We start from the raw sequence: 21,910 nt of genomic DNA, 5'->3' as shown, positions 1-21,910 counted from the left end.
TCCATAAATTATCCAAAGCCTTGCTTAGAGCATTCGCAGACTGCTCTGTTTCTGGGAGCATGACTCAACACAGTGGCTTGCCTGGCATCTACCTTGGAAGAGAGGGTGGTAGCCATCCTAGGGAAGGTGCAACACCTGTCGTCGGCATGGTCGGCTACTGTGCGAGCCGTCAAGTCGCTGTTGGCCATGAAGTCCTCCTATCTCAACCTCGTTGTCCTCTGCAGACTTCAGATGAGGACCCTTAAGGAGTTTCTGGATGCGAGGTGGCTGCAAATCTCTGGATCCTGGATGGACAAGATCCCCCTCAGCAAGGAGTTCCGACAAGCAATTCAATGGTGGGGCATGCGCTTTCATCTCATGCAAGAGCCCCCATTCCAAGTCTCTCCTTACCAGGAGACAGTCACCACGGATGGTTCTCTGGAAGGTTGGGGAGCTTATACCGGACAGTTGCACGCCAGAGGCCTCTGGCTACCAGAAGAAAAGACCCTTCACATCAACATCCTGGTGCTTCGGACCATCTTCTGGGCCCTCAAGTCCTTTCTGCCATCGCCGAGAGGCAAGGTGGTGAGTATCTTCATGGACAACACCACCACCATGCTCAGCATCCGGAAGTCGCGCGCAACGCACACTCTGTCTCTCTCCAGGTAGGCCCAGGATCTATGGCAGTGGGCCATTCGTCAGGACGTTTCTCGTTCCTTTTCACCTGGCAGGCACCAAGAACATCATCGCAGAATCGCTCAGCAGGGAGCTAGATTCTTGTCACAAGTGGGAGCTTCACCACAACCAAGTGGATCTCCTATTCCATGAATGGGGCCAACCCCAGATCGACCTTTTCGCGACAGCAACAAATTCCAAGTGTCAGAAGTTCACCAGCAGGTTCCCACAGCCGAGGGGAATGGGGATGCATTCTCTTTCCCGTGGGAGGGACTTTTCCTATACGCTTTTCCTCTGTTCCTACTCCTGCTACGAGTGATCAACACACTTGAGACACTGTCCCTGCAGGATGATACTTGTCGATCCGGCGTGGGCCCAGCACATCTGGTATCCAGACCTGCTGCGTCTGTCAGCGGATCCGTCAATCAAGCTGCCACTACTACCAGACTTTCTGTCTAAAGAGGGAGGAGCGATTCTGCACCACGACCCAGTGTCGCTGAACCTCAGGGCCTGGCTCCTGCAGCCTTAGAGTTTGGACATTATTCTTTACCTGCAGAGTGTAAGGAAATCCTGGCCAAAGCCAGAGCCTTTCAACGTTTACGTGCTGCAGCCATACGTGGAAGCGTTTCTCTGTGTGGTGCCGGGCTCAGACAATTACCCTCTGCATGTTACAGCGCCGCAGCTCTTGCCTTACCTACTTTCCTTGGCCAATGCTGGACTGGCTCATGCCTCTATCAAGGTGCCCCTGCCGCCATATCCCGTTACACCAGGGCAATGGAGAGGCCTTCTCTGTGGTCGCACAGACTCGCCAAGGAGTTTGTCAAAGGACTCTTCAGGACCTTTCCGCCAGTGAAGGCTGCTTGGGAGCTCAATGTGGTTTTGACTAAGCTCATGGGGCTCCCTTTGAGCAGATGCATCAGGCTTCGCTCAAGTTTCTATCATGGAAGACAACTTTTCTCGTGGCGATCACCTCGGTAAGGCAGGTCAGGGAGATCCAGGCCCTGTTGTGCCGTACTTTCACGCTTCAAAGGTGGTATTGTGTACACACCCCACCTTTATGCCAAAGGTGCTGTCAGAGTTCCACCTCAACAAGCCTTTGGTGTTGCCTTTCTTCTTCCCAAATCCGTCATCACCAGCGTAGAGGGCCTTGCATTCGGTGGACGTTGCTCGTGCCTTGAAGTCTTACGTGGCACGCACGTAGAGCCTTTGGAAGACCTCTCAACTGTTCAGCAATTTTGGACCTGTGAATCACGGAAAGGTCTTGTCGAAGGCTTCCATCTCCAGGTGGCTCTCCGGCTGCATTATGCACTGTCATTGGCTTGCTAACAAGCCTTTTCCGGGCCGGTCGAGTGCCCACTCTGCCAGTGCCATCGCAGCAACAACAGTGTTTCTCTCTAGTGTGCCCCTGTTCGACATTTGCAGGACTGCTACGTGGAGGTCCACTCCCACCTTCATGAGGTTCTACTGCATCGACAGGGATTCCAAGGAGGAGTCCCTAGTCGGCCAAGTGGTGCTATGCATCCTGTTCACTTGAGGTGAGTCTGTTCCAGGGGTGAGCGATTTTACTTCTGTTGAGCCTTGCCACCTCCCGTGGTTGTGTATATGTACTGCTGTGTAATCGTTATTCATGAGCATGTGAATCCACGCCAGGGTACGACGTTGTTTCATCAGCAGTTGTTTTTTTCACAGGTGTTTTTACAAAAACACTTTAATGAAAAAACTCATCAAAATTATTGGGGGGGGTTGGGAAAGGGCAGATAAAGGGTTGGGTAGGTCGGGAACCATAAAAAAAAGGTGGGGGAGGGGGAGCTTGTAGGAAACCTCCCCCCCCTAAAAATAAAAAGCAACAATTTCAATTACTTTTTTCAGCAACATTTTTTTGTAAAAACATGCGTTGAAAAAACAACCGTCGATGATATGACATAGAACCCATGCCAGACCCCATGCTGGTGAAGGTTTAAATTACTCACCTTTAACTATTGTTCTCCAGCATGGGTCTGGCATGGATTCACATGCGAACCCCCCCTCCTTCACCTCTGTGGCTCTTCTTGGTTCATACTGCCAATTGACATGATTACCAAATCTGAAGATGGCCACAAGGGGTGGATCTTAGGGAGAGGACTGTCATTGGATGGAGGCAGTATGACCCAGAGGACAGTGATTGGTTTAGAGGAGAAATATAGTTTTCAAGTAAAGTGAAACTGTTTTTCTTTTAACAATGATTACCAGCCTGATGATGGGGAATATTCATGAGCATTTGAATCCATGTCAGGCGCATGCTGGAGAACAACAGTTACAGGTAAGTAACTTAAACCTTTGCAGCCATTTCGTTCTTTCAGAGGACCCTAGAGCATGGCTCCTTTTTCAAGATCCCCACAGATATTCAATTCCCGAGGGATCTTTTCAATACGTTTCCCCCACACCAGTTTGTTGTTCTGTCATGGGATTCAAATTAAGTGTTGACATTTTTACTAGGTGCTCCCTTTGAGCCCCTTCATTCTTGTTCTTCAAGACGGCTCACCCTTAAGGTGTATTCCTGGTTGCCATCACTTCCGATAGAGGGGGTAGTGAGCTCCAGGCTCTGTCTGTTAGTCCTCCCTACTTAGCTTTCTCCAAGGAGAACGTGCCTTGAGAGTTAGATCCTCCTTCGTTTCGAAAGTGGCCTTTAATTTCCATCTCTCTCAAAAGATCCATCTACCCATCGTCTTTCCTCCACCTCACCCTTCCAAAGCAGAGGAGCATTTTCATCAGCTCGATCCAGTGCAGGTCTTCAAATTCTACATCTCTTGGACTCGGGAGAGCAGGACTTCTGACCAGCTTTTCTTTGGTTACGCAGGTGCCCGAGCAGGGAAGGCTGTTACGCAACAGATCGTGTCCGATTGGATCATTGTTTGCATCTCAGAATGCTACGACGACGAGGGACCTCTCGGCAAAGAGGTCCCTGAGTGTCCCAGGGCTCACTCCACCAGAGATTTGGCCACCACCTCAGCTCTGCAATGCAGAGTGCCTGTTCTGGATATTTGCAAGCAGCCACGTGGGCATTCTTGGACACATTTGCTAATCTTTCCTGCTGGGATTCTATGGCTTGTCAGGACTGTCGTTTCAGCAGGACTTCCCTTCACGCTTTCTGGCTTAGGTGGTGTCCTTGCTACCCTCTCTTCTCCAGGTCGTTGTACTGCTTTGGGAGTCTATCATAGATGAGGAATGTGTGGGAGGAAGGAGTCCATTAGAAGAACAGATTACTTACCTCTCGCTAATGTTCTTTCTGTTGTACGTTCCACCCACGGATTCCTCATCCACCTCCCTACCTCACCCTCTAAACTAATACATCTCAGATCTGTGGTCCATCAGCACCAGAGTGCTAGGGAAAAAGGGTAGAATTGAGGTCACGGGGCGTGGGGCCTCTATATACTGGCCCGACATCATGTCTGGCACGTGGCACATAGAAGTGTTGGGTGGAACCGACACAGAGCCACGCTACGCCTCCTGGTGGCAGAAAGGTTTCAGAAGAGCAGCGGGACCTGGGAGATAGATCTCATAGATGAGCAATCCGTGGGAGGAACGTCCATCAGAAAGTACATGACCAATGTAAGTCATTTGTTCATCTTCCGGAGTGGAGAATGTAAGAACAGCCATAGCAGAAATGGGGTAGCAGAAATGGGGAGAGATGGCTCCAGAAAACCTATCAGCAAAAGAGCCCACTCAGTGGACAGAGAAAAAGAGAAGGAAAGGAACGGCAGAATGTAAAGATCTGACCCCGATGGGTATGTATAAAAAGCCCTCCCAAGCAATGCTCATCAAAATCACCTGTCGATATTATTCTTCCAAATCCACAGAAGGTCACAGACAGGTGCAGTCCTTGACTATCGTTATAATCAACGGCATGTCTATCAAAAGGAGTGGCTGTCCATCCACAAGTGTGCCACCCGATCAGTTAGAAGCATCTACCATCCCATCAACGGGTGCATCGTCAGCAGCTGCTCCATCAACAAGTAACTCTACAATAAGCTTGTCAATGGCACTGGTTGATGGCACAATTATTGATGGCAATATTATTGCCATTGAGAGTCCTATGAGTCCTCTCACTGATCCAGTCTTGGATGTCCAGTGCATACTTGAAGCTCAACACCTCCAAGACCGAATTCTTACTCCTCGCCAACAACACCGAACACCCAGATATACAGACCTGGCTATCAACCATGAACTCTGAGGGTTTCACACCCAAACTCACCTCCTGCACCAAGTCCCTCTGGTTCCACACCGATAAACACCTCCCGTTTAAGACACACATAACTAAGAAAACCCAGACAGCTTGGTATCAGCTCTCCCTCCTGCGAAAGGTCAAGCCCTTCCTCCGGACAGCTTTAGATCCACGGTTCAAGCACTGGTCCTATCCCACCCGGATGGGTCAATGCTTAGAAACCTCTTGGGTATTAATCGTGTTATGAAAAACCAATTATATTATAATTATAATTATAATATAATGCACTCCTTGAAGGCCTCCCATCATCCTCCCTTGTGCGCCAGAGAAGTGTCCTGCATGCAGTGGCACACCTCATCAAGGGTCTACGCAGATACGACCACATCACCCTGGCCATCATTAACCTTCACTTGCTCCCACTGCACGCATAAATCACCTTCAAGTCTTGCTGAATCATCCATAAGGTAGTCACCCTCAAGTCACCCAGCTACCTCACAGAGTAACTCAGCATCTCTGGCAGACAGTGCACCACCAGAAGCCAGGACACATGCAGACTTGAAATCCACTGCTGCAAAAAGGAAGGACCAGAAAACAAGCCATCTCTTCCTACACCCCGGGACTATGGAACCTCCTCCCTATCGGCCTCAGACTCGCCCCCATTCTGCTACAATTCAGAAAGGAACTCAAGGCCCACCTCTTCAAGGAGTCTCTCCTCCTCAACACCTAGGCCATCACATCGCCCTTCACGCCACCTGACTTGCTAGACGCCACCCGCCCCTTTCCTCCCCATCCCCTGGTACAGATGTATCCCTCCTCTGTGTCCCTCTGTATCCTACTGCCCGCTGTATATCTGTCCTGGTGTTAACACTGAAAAGTGCTCCGTTATGCATCTGTAATGTTGTACACCTCTGTTAAGCGCTCTGCTGCTTCTCGAAGCTAGGTCCGTGCTGAATAAATACAATAATAATAATAATAATAATAGTGGAAAAACCCTCTCTAACAGGCCCATCAACAGAAAACACTGTTGATGGAGGCTCTGTCCACGACAAAGAAAGAAGCATTGCATGGCAAGATGACGATATCCAAAGACCAGCGACCACCATCAATAGTACTTTCAACAGCAGATGCTTTGGATATAAAAAGGGACTTCAAGCAATGCTGCATAGTATATTTTGTATGTATATATGCACGGTACTCATAGAGCTATGAGTAAAGGGAGTGCTTTCCCAACACTTCTTTGAGCGGGTAAAAGCTGGAGCACTCCTGCCTAGTGGGCGAATGTGAGCAGCCAAGCTGTGGCACTGTATTTCGCCTAGTTACATGATAAACTCCCGGAACAGAAAAGACAGCATCACATTCGTGAACTGCAGGAGTTACGGGGTTCTGAGGATCTCAGATGGGATGGTGTTCCAAAGTGCCAGTACGTAACATTAAAGGTTCTTTTTCATTGATTTTCTTTCCTCTATTTATATCCTCCATTGTTGCAACATTGCAGCTTCTGGAATTGCGCAGGCTCCTAGAGATTATACATTTTCTGGCAAGGTGGAGCTTTTTAAACATGGTCCAGACTTCATTGGCAGCCATTGTAGCTCCCGCATCGTAGGGCAGATGTGTTTGAATTTCCTGATGCAGCCGATTTGTCTGTATGCATAAGTAGGTAAAGCCTTAAGAGTGGTGTACTAGTTGTAGCAGGGATAGTGGAAAGGAGAGCATTTTCCCCATTCAGGTGTGATAGACCCACAGATTGTACCACTTTCCTGAACTTAGATGGGTGAAAAAAGAATGTTTATTTTGCGCAGGAGCCTTAGTTTGAACCAGGCCATGTGACCCTTTTTGTGGTTGAGGTGAGTTTCGATAACGATGAGGTATATACATGGGTAGATAAGTATCAATTCCAACCCCCAAGATCAAACAATCCTTTGACTGATAACAGCAGTTCAGGTTCCGATACAAATGGAGGAGGCGGAGAACCCTTGACTCAAAATACAGCAATGAATAGACTGGTCACAGACATCCAGCAAGCAAGTGGCACAACCACAGGTACCCAAAGATCTTTTTTTAGGTACAGGCCCAAAAGGAAAAGAATGAGGAGGGGGAAAAGGAAGAAGTCAGGGGATGTTAACACGATTTCAGACTTAGCAAACCTAGTCGTCAACCTCTCAGCAAGAATCCTCACAGATCAAGAAATAAGAATCCTGCAGAAAGGTTTGAAATTTGTACCTAAGTATAGAACTAACATATTCAACACGAAGGTAGAATTCCACAAACTGGTACGTAAACTGAAATAAAAAGTGTTCTTTTCCGAAGCACCTCCACAAGAAAGAAATATTATTGAAGAAACAGAGTACGTTGAATTTAAACCAAAAAGTACCTCCTCTGCTCCCATCAGGGTTCCATCGATTGACATTTTTGAAAAAAGTATACTATCAGATTTGAAAAAGTTACACTATGGTAAACCAAAGACTAACAACCTCAATAGAGGAGAACTGTCATTAATTAAACCACTCTACACGGATGAAAGAATCACCATCCGAGCACCAGACAAAGGTGGAGCACTGGTGATCAAAAACACCAATGACTACATGGCAGAATATATGTGTCAGCTAGACGATTCAACCATCTATGCCCCAATAGATCATGATCCAACTGACAAAACTGCAGCCAATTTAGAGGTAATATTACACCAGGCAGAAGAGATGGAATGGATTTCAAATAAAACAAAAATGTTCTTGTCCACACCCCATCCACAAATACCACACTTCTATCTGCTCCCCAAGATCCATAAAAATATGGGCAATCCACTGGGTCACCCAATTGTTATAGCTACAGGAGGGATACTCCAACCACTTTGTCCCTACGTCGATCACTTTGGCAACCACTGATACCGAAGACATCCACCTATGTGAAGGATAGCAAGCATTTCTACAAATACTAGGTGGCATCAAGCTCTCAGATGATGCCATTCTATTTACAATAGACGTTAACAGCGGGCACACGAGTATTCCTCACAACCAGGGACAGGAAGCAGTCGAGTGGATGCTGCTACAAGAAGAACAAACTGGAGCATCCAAAGAATTCATCATGATCCTCTTGGATTTAATCGCTCAGAACTCCTATTTCAAACATGGTTATGGCTACTATTTACAGACATCGGCGACAGCTATGGGACAAATCATGGCACTGGCATGTGCCAACACCTTTATTTATACATTTGAAACTACATACAGACTGGGACATCCTGAGTGGTCACCTGATGACATGGATGAGGTATATTAATGACATTTTTGGAGTGTAGCACAGCAATCAGGCAACACTTGATCAATTTTTGATGTACATCAACTCGATAGATCCAAGGTTACAGTTCACTCCAGAAATTGGCAGCCCAGGAGTACATTACCTCGATGTACAGGTCAAAGTGTGAGAAAACACCATCTCTACCACACAGTTCACTAAACCCACGGATAGGAACAATTTACTAAACATATTAAGTTTCCATAATACACTAAGAAACCTACCATATGGACAAATGCTAAAGATCAAAAGAATAGTCAGTGACCCAGGAGAATGCAAAGACAAGCTTGCATTACTGTGTAAGAAGCTAAGTGAAAGAGGTTACCCAGGGCAAGATCCAGCAACAGCCAAATCTAAATTGAGGACATGCACACGTGAAAGCCTGTTACAAGATAAAAGACAAAAAGAAGACCTACCCTTGGTTTTCATATCTTAAATTCTCAACTCAAAGCCAGCAGATCAGACGATGTATCTCAAAGCATTGGAATATCCTCACGAGCGACTAAATAATTAAAGTTCTATTCCCAAATCCTCCTGTCTTTGCATATCAGAGGAGCAACAACCTAAGGAACCTATTAGTCAACACCAAGGGCGAGAAAAGGAGGAACAGAAGAGGCAGACCCTATGGAACTTTCCCGTGTTTGAATTGCGAGAACTGCAATAACGTTACCAAAGGGCAACTTGTATTCCACCCAAGAATAGGGGAGACATTAAGATGGCATGCCACTTATCTCACCGAAAATGCAGTATACTACATTACGTGCCCATGTGGTATTTATTACATGGGCGAAACAGGAAGGACAATCTGATGAGGATGAATTAATATAAATCATGCATTAGGAGCAACAACTAAACATCAGCAGTTGCAACACATTTTGAGGAGAAAAGGCACAGTATTGCCCAGCTTAAATTCCAGGTATTAGAGGTTATCCACACAAGAGACAGTGGGCAAGATGGGAAAAGAAAGCGAGCACAACGAAAAGTTTACTGGATAGACCGAACCGACTCACTTTCCCCGAGTGGAATGAATGAGGAATGGGATCTTAACTATTTTCTATAAAGGCACCTGAAAATTGATATGTCTTTTCTGTAGTGGAATGCATCAGCAATAAGATCTATATTGTGCACTTATGAAATGTATATCCTTGTCCTTTTGAAAACGCTGTAATATGTATAACTTACCGTGAAGCGCAGTCTTGATGGTACTGATCTGCTTTTAAAGCATGCTAATAAGTTTAGGCGATCTATTGATAAACTGAATATATTATGATTTTCAGTTGTACTATCAGGGCAAAGCTTATAATAGCAATTCAGATCGACACAGGTATTTCCATCCAACCTACATCTTTTCTCTGGCTTTTTGTTTCTGAAATACACAATGCTAATGTATGGTTCTTGAGAGCAATTGATAACTTATAGCTGAGTCAAATTATAGGACCTCACATTATCAGGCGGTATCTTGCCACTGGAGCCCAATGCTTTCAAAGCACACTGGGCTGACAGTACAAAGTATTATTTCCCAATGTGTGTATAGATCCCAAGAGTGATAGAGTATATCTATAACATAAAGCATTGTAGTTGAATGAATGGATTTTACATGTTCCTGTATATAAAGCAACACCTATACATTAGCTCGATCAAACTAAATTACACTTAGACCATATTTTTCGATCGCTGTTCTGGTTGATAACAATAGTACACATTATCATGGAATGCACATGAATTTAGGGTTATTCCACAATACCACCCCTTCATTACAATATGGCTGTTTGGCTGTAGGAATCCAATGTAGAATGCCCTCCCTTTTGGAATACGCTCAGGACGGTTACCTGACCCCAGTCACTGTGTACATCAACAACGTGGAGTTTTCTTTCGCTTCGGTCCTCGGACGAGCGAAGCGAGACAGCACGCTATGGACTATACTCGCATCACACAGCAGTGAGTGTACCAGGGCACCCCCCCTGCACCTTAGCATTACACTATGTCAGAATGTTTAAAAGAGTTACAGATGTGATTTACCCATTCCTATGCAGACACAAGGCATCACACAGCTCTGCTAAGTGAAGCAATAAGGTTAGTCAGCATACTCACCACCCACCATGGAGCATGCATACCGATGCACTCACAGTTCTAAGTTAGACCATGCACACAGAATTAGAGATTGTTTTATTTCATTGGGTATCCACCTGGGCAAGCACAAGGAAATCGAAGGGAATTTTGTAAACCGATATATGCACACGCCTTGTCTATGTTACAAGGGACTATGGAATATGGAACATAGATTCACGGGAAAGCGCCATAGTATTCGAGAGGTATTGGTTGAAACAACACCTTTATTTACCATGGCGACATACGGCCACCGTATTATTGATATTGATATGTTATTTCTATTTCTATCGCGCCCGTACACAAGTGTTTCAGAGCGCAACAAGGCAAGGGAGGGCAACAGGGGAGAACAAAACAACAATCTTATTAGACACTAACATAATATGACAGTGCTTCAATGAACAGGTCTGATAAACGCTTGTTCTCTATGTTCTCTTTATGTAATCTTCATGTTTTTCGTGTGTTTCTCATGTTTTGATAATTAAAACCAAATGTACAGAAAACATAATGAATTAACGACTACTTTGTATTAAGATAAGCATGCAAAGAAAGTTCAATAACTATCACAAACAAATGTAACCACATAGTGGAATTTAGAGTGTGCAACCCACATTGAAGGCTAAACAGCCTAGGTCTGTCTCATTTGGTTCACTTTTGATGCGCCCAGCACAGAGGCGCGTATTTGTGGGTCTGTACCCCACTCACAAGTACTGAGTACTATATTAAAAGAGATTCAAGAATACAAATCGAATGGTAATTACTAAGTAAGAGCAGTGCCAGCTCACAGCATATGTATCGAGATTCGATATGAAACCTTTGTGGTTCATATTGGATAGCCATATTTGGAAGAGTGCTTTACTACCTGGATTGGTAAGGAGCAAGAACACAGTTTTGATGAGTTTGTGTTCTAAATATGAGCTTCACACTCAGGATTGAAAGAGCGAGAGACAGCTTTTCAGCCATGTGATGTCATTGTCATGGCTGAACATACGAATTGAGGTACAGTCTGGGTGCAAAGAGGATTGTAATCTTGCTCTCTTTGTGATTCTGATATCTAGACAGATGTAAAAATGTACATTGGCCACCATTTCCTCACTGATGAATTTCCTTTGCGGCATTCACCAAAATTGCAATATGGTATGAAATAGAAAAAACAGAGATGCTCTGGAATGTGGGCAACTGGTAGAACTGTGCAATGAATTCTTCATGTGCCTCTGTATTCCCTATCCAGGCCGCAGCACCCATCAGTGCCTTGTTGTCAGAAACTAAGAACATAACAGTGCTGGTTCCCATCGTCGAAGCTATCAGCGTCATGAGCCAAGATGACAGATCATTCTGGATGGCAAAGGGCAACCTTCCCACCTTGCTAAAGTATGTTGTTGCACTCTTAACTCACTCTTTTGTATCACTTGAAACTTAGAACACAACACGCATTTCTTTAATTAAAGAAGAAACATATAGAATTTCTTTCTGCAAGCTCTAGTTAATCAAAGGAATGAACAAAATGTTGATTTATTTCATTTCACATTTTATACCAGTTCCACCAAATGTAATATGTTATTTTATTGTGATTCATATGGAGGGGATTAGGGTAGTGGGGAGAGCGGGAACATGCAAGATAACTTTGTTGTTGTCTTGATGTGTGCAGATCGTAAGTTCCCTGAGCTCTTTCTAGGCGACCTGTATCGAGAGCTGGATGCTTGAAATGCATCTGAGGTTGAGGGCCTCATTGTCCTTGGCTATGCCTCCTTAATCTGTGTGTTCTGCTTATTTTGTGGACAGGTGTCCAGTTTGGACCACTGACAGTGCAGCTCTTCATTTTGTTCTTGGTTTACCAAGACCCATGGGAAATCCTTAGGTAACCCATGGGTGTGGGTATAACTCTGTACCCCTAGTGTATGTTTTTGGGCACATGCGTGTGGCCCACAGAGCAGGGTATGGACTTGTGGCAGCTACATGCTGATGTGACAGTGGCTCTGGGCATCCTTCATTTTTGTGATACCCAGGCCCTGCCATAGGAATCAATGGATTCCTACACAAAGGCAAGATGGCCCGTGGTGGCCTCTTGGTTTCCATTGCCTTACCTATTGTTTCTCAAAGTCCTGAGAAGCCCTGGATCTGTTCCCTTCCTGTGTATGGTTCTTGGGTGGAAGGACCATATATGGCTCTGTGGCTGCCTCCTGCCAGACCAGCTCGGGTCTTCCCTGGAACAGCTTGTTGTGACTACACCTTTGGGGTGGAACCTACCTGAATGGAGGGAGTAGTCTATATGCATTCTGTGTTGTGAGTCTCTGGTTTTGGTTGTGTGACACAATGCCTTAGCCAGCCCTAACTGAAACTGGAATGAATGCAGTGTGGTGCACTGAAAGGCTGGGGAGTAGCCCCCAAACCATATCCTGTTTTGGGAGTGTCTGGATTCTGGTAAATAGTCTGAATGCCTGTAAGCCTGATTGTGTGCTGCCTGCATGAATGCACTTGTGTGTGATTGGCTGGCTGGCTGGCTGAGCATGGCTCAGCCTGCGTGAATGGTGAGTGTTTTCTATAACAGTGGGCATCACACTCACCTCCTTGTCTATTAAGCCATTTTAAGCTTGCATCCTGGAATCCAGTTGGAGGAAGAGGTCTGCGGCTGCATCTCTTCATGAAATCTGAAAACTGCCATGCTGATTCAAGGACTGAACCAGAGAGGACCTGGATAGGTGACCTCTTCCCGTAGCCACGAGGGAACATCATGCAATTGCTGCTCTTCACCCGAAGTGTCCTGGAAGCCAGTCCTGTGTGCCTGCCGTCTGAAGAAGGGATCTTTGCGGGTCCAGAGGAGGAGTGCCTGAACATCTTGAAGGCAAGAAGTTCATCTGTGTCGGCCAGAGTCCGGAGGAGTGTTCGTGACCGTTGGAAGCTAGGTTGCTGCGTAATGCCCAGAAGTGGGGGGTACCCTTGAATAGTGGTGCTTGACACCTGGAGCTGTGAAAGTTCCAAATCATTGAAGAAGCCTTAAGGGGGTATCCCTGCCACAACATCTGTCCACTTGTGCACGCCAGGGAAGGCTCAGGGTCGCTGCCTGCAGTGGAGTGTTCGCCAGTGGGTTTATAACCACCAAAATCCAAAGAAGATGTCCCGAGTGTCCAGACTTGGTAAGGGCCACAGTCCAGTCCAATAGTCATGTCTAGGTTGTGTGAAGAATCTGAGATGATTGGCCCCAGAAACCTGGTCTGGGACCCTCCTCATGTGGCCAGGGAGAGGCAGACGCTTCCTGATCCCGACCCTGGGGGGTGGTGTACTGTGGGATTATCACATGTGGGGAGGGGAACTGACCAGGAAAACTGGACAATCCCCTCTTTAATTTTCCCCATAATCCTAAACTCTTGATGGCTGTTTGTCAAATAGCAGCAGTGGAAAAAACTAACTTTGTTAAAAGAAACTACAAGTCCCAGAATCATAGACGGACTGAAACGAGGGAGAGGGTTGAAGTGGCATGCAAATGTATTAGTCAGGCAATTAAGCCTAGTAGCCGTGGCAGTAGTCAGGCAATTGAGGCTAATAGCCCCCACCTGAAAATTATTGCTGAACCTGGGAGGCATAAACGGCCCCCTCAGGTGCAGACAAGAAGGCGGAACAGAAAGAGCTGGAACGTTGGCTGGAACGTTGGCCTCGAGTGCCGGTTGTAGCAGTAGAAGTAGAAAGTCCGGCAAACCACACAGAAGTGGGAGAACAAGAGGGACACCAGAATGTGGAGACAGCAGATTTCACCTGCAAGTTCTGAGAGAGTCCTGTTTCCTGAAAGTCTGAAGTGCAGAGGCTGCGCAGTGGAAGACGTGCAGGAGAAACAGTTTTCCCCATGTGATCCCTATTGCTGTGAATGCCGAGCTGTGGACGTGCAGAAGACAAAGAGCCTCATCACGAGTTTGGCAGTAACCCTTAAATCCAACGGTAGTGCTGTTACTGCTGGATTTAAGGGTCTGCCAAATCAGGGTTTCGGCTGATTTCCCCCCAGCTCTTAGCTGGGGGGAAATCCGCCGAAATTTCGCGCTCATACCGCCGGTGGGAAATCCGCCGGCGCTAAAAGCGTGAAATTTCCCCATTGAGCCCAATGGGGAATGGGGAATTCCCGATTGGGCTCAATGGGGAATGGGAAATACCCATTCCGCCAAACTCATGATCCGGCGCTAATAGCGCAGGTGGGTTTGGCGGTAGGGCTAATAACGCCAGCGCTTTTAGCTCCGGCGTTACCGCCCAACTCATGATGAGGCACAAAGTCTAGAAGCAAGTGGCAAGCCGAGGGTTTGGGGAGCAAAAGAAACTCCTAAATCGAGTGGCCAGACCAAAGACACCAGTTCAGGAGAAGGATGTGGGTCCCCAGCGACCCAGAAGCAGTAGAAGTTGTAGTGGAAGTCTGGAAAGCAGTGCAACACACAAAGGAAGTGTCTCAGAAGCTGGTAAGTGAAGTACGGCATTCTAATACATTGTGCCATCCTTGCCGGTAACTGTATCTAGCTCCTTATTGACTTGCGTATGACTTAATGCGAGCAGAAGTTGTTCACTGTATTCAAAGTATGGTTAACAATGGAACAGTAGCACTCGCGTATACCGTCAAAGACCTGATACTCGCGTGAGAAGCTAAAGTATTGAAATACATTGTTCTCATATTAAAAGATTGTTGATGTCTAACGGAGTAGTCGCGTGTCCTTAATTAAGGAGAGGGAACGCTGATAAAACCATTACCGAATACCTAACTTTGACAAATCACGAGTTACAAGTTATAAAGACTGAAAAATACATCAAAGAGAGGTTGCATGTGCCTAATTAGAAGAACACATTACTTATTTCTTGGTAGCATTCTTTCTGATGGATGTGCGTCCCACGGATTCCTCATAGCCCCCCCCCCCTCCGATGAAAGGATGGAATTGAAGTCACGGAGCGTGCTGTCTCAATATACACTGGCTCCAACGTCATGTACAGCATGGGGCGCATTGATGCATCGGGTTGAGCCGTCGCAGAGCTACACTGTGTTCCCATGCAGATGAAATGTTTCCGAAGAACAGCTGTGCTGGGATGGGGATATTAAAGATAAGGAATCCATGGGCGGAAACATCCATCAGAAAAAACATTACAGAGAGGTAAGTAATTTGTTTTTATGGGGTAATCTTACAAGAGGTTTCTGTAGACAGCTGTAATTTCCCTTTCTCTCTTTGCCACTTTCAATCTCTCTCTAATGCACCCTCTGCTGTCCTAACAAAGCTGCACTTGCACTCAAGAGTTAGGGTCACCTTCAAACCACTAGTAGGGAGTAAGGCACACATGTGCACCTCCGAACCCAGGAGAAAAATCTGAAAAATTCCTGAAAAAAGCATGCTGTTCCCATTACCAGCACTTTCTGTGGCGCAGGTGGCAGCATGTCCAGCTTTGGCTATGGCGCTGCAGGGTCGCACTGCGTCTGTTGCGACAGGCAGGGGTACCCTTTGGGGATGCCGACCACTCCCGCCCACCTAGAGTCTCGGGCCTGAACCATAAAGTGACCAAGGTCTATTGGTGCCGACAGGCACTGACTACAGGCGCTGCAACCTCAGCAATGCCTCTGCAGGAATATGTTCTACTCCCTAGGCGTACCTTCGTGTCAGAGATGTATGTTAGACAAGGAGGGCAACATGTTCCCCTTTGGGCTTGAATCTATGGGTTCTAGTGAGGTGAGGGATTTCCCAGAAAGATTCTACAAGGAGGATGAGGATGTGCTGGGCCTGGCAGACGACCTGCAAGTGGCCAATGGCCTTGACACCTCCCCAGAGATGGACATTTTGCCAGCTCCCAACCGAGGAAAGCCTCATGCCACCTTGCATCATTTGATGGGCAAGGTGGCCAGTACTCTGGGGCTTTCTTCTCTGTCCAGGTCCAAGGTTCAGTATGAACTTTGAGAAAGAGATGCTCTTGCTCTTGAGTGGCAGTGGAAGCCCCTCTTTCAATGGATTGCATTCTCCCACAGATTCCTCATCTTGATAGATACCTATTCAGCGCCAGCTGCTCGGAATTCTTTTGACAGCGCCTAGTGTGGCTCGACATTGTCGACTACCTCTTATACAACTGCAGTATTCCATCGATCTGACGTGACGTCGAGCATCATATGCATGTTTTACTAGGCCCCATACCTCAGTTCCCTTTTTCCGTGCGCTCAGCCTGCTATTCGTAACACGCTAGTTTTTGATCAGTTACTGCAGCAGTATGTCGGGTTCAAACGTTGCAAGGAACTGCAACTCCAAAATGACCCTCACGGACCTACATACTATTCATGCTATTTGTGTGTGGTGTCTCGGAGTAGGGCATGACACAGAGCAATGTGGTTCCTGCCTTTCAATAAACCGGAAAGTGGTGAGGGAACAGGAAACATCCAAAAAGCATGCAAAAAAAGCCCCAATGAGAGATTTGGTCGAATTTCAGCTGTTCAAAAATTCTGAACGGCCGAAAAGTTTGACCAAATCCCCCATTCGGTCCTAAGGGCTGCATGGGCTGCGGGGGTGTCCCCCGCACCCTTTTTCACTATATTGTGAGCAGGGGTTGCCGGGGTGTCCACTGCAGCCGATCCCAAAAAAAATAAAAAAAGGAAAGGACCCTGTGGCGCCAGTTCCCGATCACAGAAGTGAAAGAGAACAGGGGTCGCAGGGACACAGCGAGTCGGCGGCATACAGCGAAGTGTGCCGCCGCAAGGTAAGTAGGGGCTGGGGGTGAGGGTGAGGATGGGGGTGGGGGCCAACCTGTAAATGTTCATGGGAGAAAAGACGTATTGTTATTTTCAGAAAAATAATCTTCGGTCTTTTCTCCCTCAAACATTTCCATCACAAGATTCTAACCCCAATCCAGGGAACGCTCAACCAAGCTGGCGCTCGGCAGACCGCTGTCCAAATCCCTGCCAAAGTGGCTCCAGCGATCATCGGAGCATGACACTGTGGATCTGACACCCGAAAAACGTCTTGAGGATCTTCGTCATAAAAAGTCGGAAACGCTCCCACTCTCAGAGCGAATTGCATTACTGCTCATCGTTGCACAAGAAAAAACGTAGACTTGTTTCTGACTCATCGGACAATATGGGTACGTAATTCCCTGCGTGCAAAGGATGGGTCTAGGAAAGAGGCCTCGGCTGGTACGGCTTCCGCCCTGATACAGCTGGTGGATCCAGCTCCATCTGCACCTGGTCTGTCCCACACAAAAGAAGCCAAGAAGAGTTGAACGCCTTAAAGGGAGACCGTGCTGCAAACATCTCTCCCTGTGCCGAAACCATCAGCAGCCCCCTTGGACCAAAGGGCTCCTCGAGCAGCCTCGCATGATCGGACCTTTGTACTGGACTCTTGTTTGGTGTTCTTCAATTCAATGCGGCCAATATTCAATGAGAAAGGTGACCTAATTCCATTTATGTTATTGCTGATGGTGGTACGGCATTAGATCCATTGTCTGATTTTATGGCGGACCAGGCAGGGTTGCTTCAGCTTCGGAGGGCCTCTGCTACGCAGGTGGACTAGACACATCTCTAGATATGGGACTCAGTCACTATGGAGATCTTCCCGCAGTGGGGCACCCCAACGGTAGATCTGTTTGCGATGATGATCAACACAAAATGCAAGCAGTTCTGTTCCAGGGAATTTCCTCCCAGGGGGCCATTGGGAGATGCATTTTTAGTACAGTGGGTCTTTGACCTCCATTATGGGTTCTCAGGTGGTTGCGAGGATTCAGAGCGCACCTGATCCTGATCACTCTGGACTGGGCAAGGAGGACGTGGTACTTGGATCTTCTGGAGTTGGCTGTATGCACACATCTCTGGCTTCCTCAGAGGCCGGACCTCTTGACCCAGTCAGAAAGCAATGTGCTGACCCCAGACCCTATCAACCTGCAGACATGGCTATTGAGAGGCTGATGTACGGTGACTGGGACCTCTATGAAGAGGTTCTGGAGGTACTGTTGGCTGTACACAGACATTCTACTCAGTCCCTGTACATGTGCAGTTGTAGAAAGTTTGTGACCTGGTGTTTGGCAAAAGAGGTGTACCTCATGTTTTGTCCCAGTTTATCGTTGGTGGAGTTTCTATTGGCCCTAGCAAAATCAGGTATGCAAGTGGGCACAATGAAGGGGTATCTGGCGGCTCTCTCCATTTTTAAGAGGACACCAGAGAAGGGCTCTTTCTTTGCCATTCCTGTGGTGGCACATTTCTTGAAGGGTCTTGTTAATTGCTTCCATCCTTTGCCTTTTGTAGTCCCAGATTAGGACCTGAATCTAAATCTAGTCCTAACGTTTCCGTTGGCGGCTCGATTTGAGCCCTTGCATTCTGCTCCCAACAGGCTAGTCACGTTGAAATCAGTCTTCTTGGTGGCAATCACATCAGCTAGAAGGAACAGCGAATTGCAGACAGTCTCTAGCAGGGGCCCTTTCCTAAAATGTTTTAAAGAAAATGTCTCCCTGAAGGGGCGCCTGAAATTTCTGCCACAGGGGGTTTCGGAATTTCTCATGGGCCAGAGTATAGACCGTCCAGTGTTTTACCCTTCCGCCACATCCTTCAAGGACGAGGAGAGGCTCCACAGTTTGGATCCCAAGAGGGCGTAGAGCTTGTACCTGACAGGAGCCAAGGCAGACTCCTTTAGGAACGATGGCCAACTGCTTCACAGTCCAGGTTAGGACGCGCAGTCACTATACAATCCATCACACGGTGGATAATGCTGTACATTGCTGAATGTTATCAATCCGCAAGAAAGTAGGTTCCAGCAGGGCTTAGGGCCCACTTTACCAGGGGGTTTGCGGCTTCCTCTTCTCCTCTGATGGGAGACATTTGTCGTGCAACAATGTCTGGCCGTCCAGAGCTTCTTGGTTTGACATCCAACTCTCCTCCAGCATGGCTAGTGCTTTGGGAGCCTATCAAAAAATATTGAATATTGGGGCAATGCAATCCATTGAAGGAGAACTTACTTACTGGCAATGTTCTTTCTATGGATTCTACTCCAGAGATTCCTCATCGCCCACCCTGCTTGGAAATCCACAGACCATGGTTTAGTCGCATTCTGCCATCGCATTTCTTGTGCGATGACATGAGGAGCAGAGAGCAACATTTGGGGCAGCAGCAGTTGGTTGACTACACCGCTCCCTTCTCTTCTGGTCCTTCTCCAAGGTTGAGAGATTGAAGAATGAGGTGCAGAAAAATTATAGAGAACTTAGGTATCATGCCCGATCGAGAAATGGCACGGCCGTATACGAGGGAGTCGATAGGTATCTGTCAAGATGGGGAATCTGTGGGAGAAGAGTCCATAGAAAGAACATTACCAGTAATTTCTCCATTGGCAAAGACTGATATGTTGTGGATATTTCTCTTCTGTGGAAGGGATAGTGAGCTAAAAAATCTGGTTGAGACTCACGCCGCGACTGAGCCCAGTAGAGAGACTCCCAGAACCCCCCTGGGCCCCTCTGTTATGCATATTAAAAAGTAACTTTGGGTCTCACCCTAAGTTACTAACAGAATCCAGACGTAGGCCCCTTGCTCACTATTCTTAAAGAGGCACAGCTCCACCTCACTGATGAGTCACAGCCATGCAAAAACACGTGTCTGAGGTTGCTATTGGTACTCTTGTTCAGAAGAGAACTCCCTAGCATTTCGGTGCTGGACTGCCCCTGGGCAAGACAAAGACTGGTATGTTGTGGATATTTCTCTTCTGTTAAAGGGATAGTGAGCTAAATAATCAGGTTGAGACTGACCCCGCGACTGAGGCCAGTAGTGAGACTCCCAGAACCCTCCTGGATCCCCGTGTTTTGCATATTAAAAAGCAACTTTTGGTGTCACCCTAAGTTACTTGGGGAATCCAGGTGTGGACCCCTTACTGACTTTTCTTAAAGAGGCACAGTTCCACGTCACTGATGAGGCCCAGCTAGGCTGAAAAACATGTCTGAGGTTATTGTTGGTACTCTTGTTCAGAAGAGAACTGCCCAGCATTTTGGTGCTGGACTGCCCCTGGGCAGGACAAAGACTGATATGTTGTGGATATTTCTCTTCTGTGAAAGGGATAGCAAGTTAAAAAATCTGGTTGAGAGGCTGTTAGAGAGACTCCCAGATCCCCCCCTGTTTTGCATATTAAAAAGTTACTTTGGGTCTCACCCTAGGTTACTAGCGGAATCCAGACATGACCCCTTGCTCACTGTTCTTAGAGAGGCACAGCTCCACCTCACTGATGAGGCCCAGCCAGGCCGAAACATGTGTGTGGGGTTGTTGTTGGTATTCTTGTTCAGAAGAGAATTGCCTAGCATTTTGGTGCTGGACTGCCCCTGGGCAGGACAAAGACTGGTATGTTGTGGATATTTCTCTTCTGTGAAAGGGATAGTGAGCAAAAAATTCTGGTTGAGACTCACCCGCAATTGAGGCCGGTAGAGAGACTCCCAGAACACCCCTGTTTTGCATATTAAAAATTACCTTTGGGTCTCACCCTAAGTTACTCGAAGAATCCAGATGTGGACCCCTTGCTCGCTGTTCTTAGAGAAGCACAGCTTCATCGCACTGATGAAGCCCAGCCAGGCCGAAACACATGTCTGGGGTTAGTGTTGGTACTCTTGTTCAGAAGAGAACTGCCCAGCATTTCAGTGTTGGACTGCCCCTGTGCAGGACAAAGACTGATATGTTGTGGATATTTCTCTTCTGTGAAAGGGATAGTGAGCTAAAGAATCTGATTGAGACTCCCCCGTGAATGAGGCCAGTAGAGAGACTCCCAGAACCCCTCTATTTCACTATACTGGAGCCTACAGAATCCCACCTTTCCAATACATTCTGTGTTTCCCAGGAAGTTCACTCTCTAGCTGGGAACAGGCCTGTCTCCTGAAGCCTTCTAAAGATGGGCACTCACTTTGGACCTACTAAACTCGTCACCATCAGGACCCCCTTCTGCAAGTAAACTCTTCAATTCAGGGTGGTCATGTGGGTTAAGAATTTCAGGCAACCCCTTTTCTTCGTCAGGTTCAGGGGCTTGGCCAACTACCTCCATTTCAGTGGTAGGTGAGCTAGGGAGGATGTTTTCTTTCCCTCTTTTTTGCTTTTTAACTCTCTCAGCCTTGGGTTCCCCCTTTGGCTTTGGCTCAGCCTTGGACTTGCACAGGGCAGCCTTGGCCAGCAACCTAGTGCAGGGTTGTTCTGCTGTATAACCCACAAGACCTATGTCTCTGAGGTCATTTCCCAGCAGTACCTTCTCAGTGACTTGCCTCTGTATACTCACAGGTGTCCTAACTACTCAACGATTTACAGCTAGAGATACAGTCATAACTGGGAACTTGAGAGGGGGTCCATTAGCCAACTTTGTGGGTATCAGAGGAGCTCTAGACAGTTCCTCTGGGTTTACCAATGTGGACTCCACCACAGTTCTTCTGGCCCCAGTGTCCCTAATTGCAGGGGTGTCTACACCATCTACCAGTACACTTTCCTTAAAGTAATGCTTTGTATTATCAGAGATGGAGCCATAAGCCTCAGCTACTCTAGGTTCCCAGAATCCCAGAGAAACTAAGACTACTTCAGATCCTATCCCACTGGGGAAGGAGTCTGAAGAGAATGATGCCCCTGTGACCATCTCTTCCTCATCATGAGAGAAGACCAGATTCACAGAGTGGAAGTCCAAGGTTTTGATCTTACTTCTGGGGTCCCCCTTCTCATGGCCA

At 47.1% G+C, this 21,910-nt stretch overlaps 1 protein-coding gene across 1 annotated transcript in view; it reads left to right on the top strand.

The window, feature by feature from the left end:
- Window positions 1-21,910, top strand: part of STAB2 (stabilin 2) — a 1,783,079-nt gene that overhangs the window by 666,536 nt on the left and 1,094,633 nt on the right. Inside the window, exon 29 of the mRNA XM_069629923.1 lies at window positions 11,484-11,623. Within this exon, the coding sequence (XP_069486024.1) occupies window positions 11,484-11,623 (140 nt within the window). The remainder of the gene's footprint in view (window positions 1-11,483; window positions 11,624-21,910) is intronic.

Source organism: Ambystoma mexicanum, chromosome 12 (genome assembly GCF_040938575.1).
Source record: "Ambystoma mexicanum isolate Mex_15411 chromosome 12, UKY_AmexF1_1, whole genome shotgun sequence".
Classification (NCBI taxonomy): domain Eukaryota; kingdom Metazoa; phylum Chordata; class Amphibia; order Caudata; family Ambystomatidae; genus Ambystoma; species Ambystoma mexicanum.
This window is presented reverse-complemented; position numbering and strand designations above follow the sequence as displayed.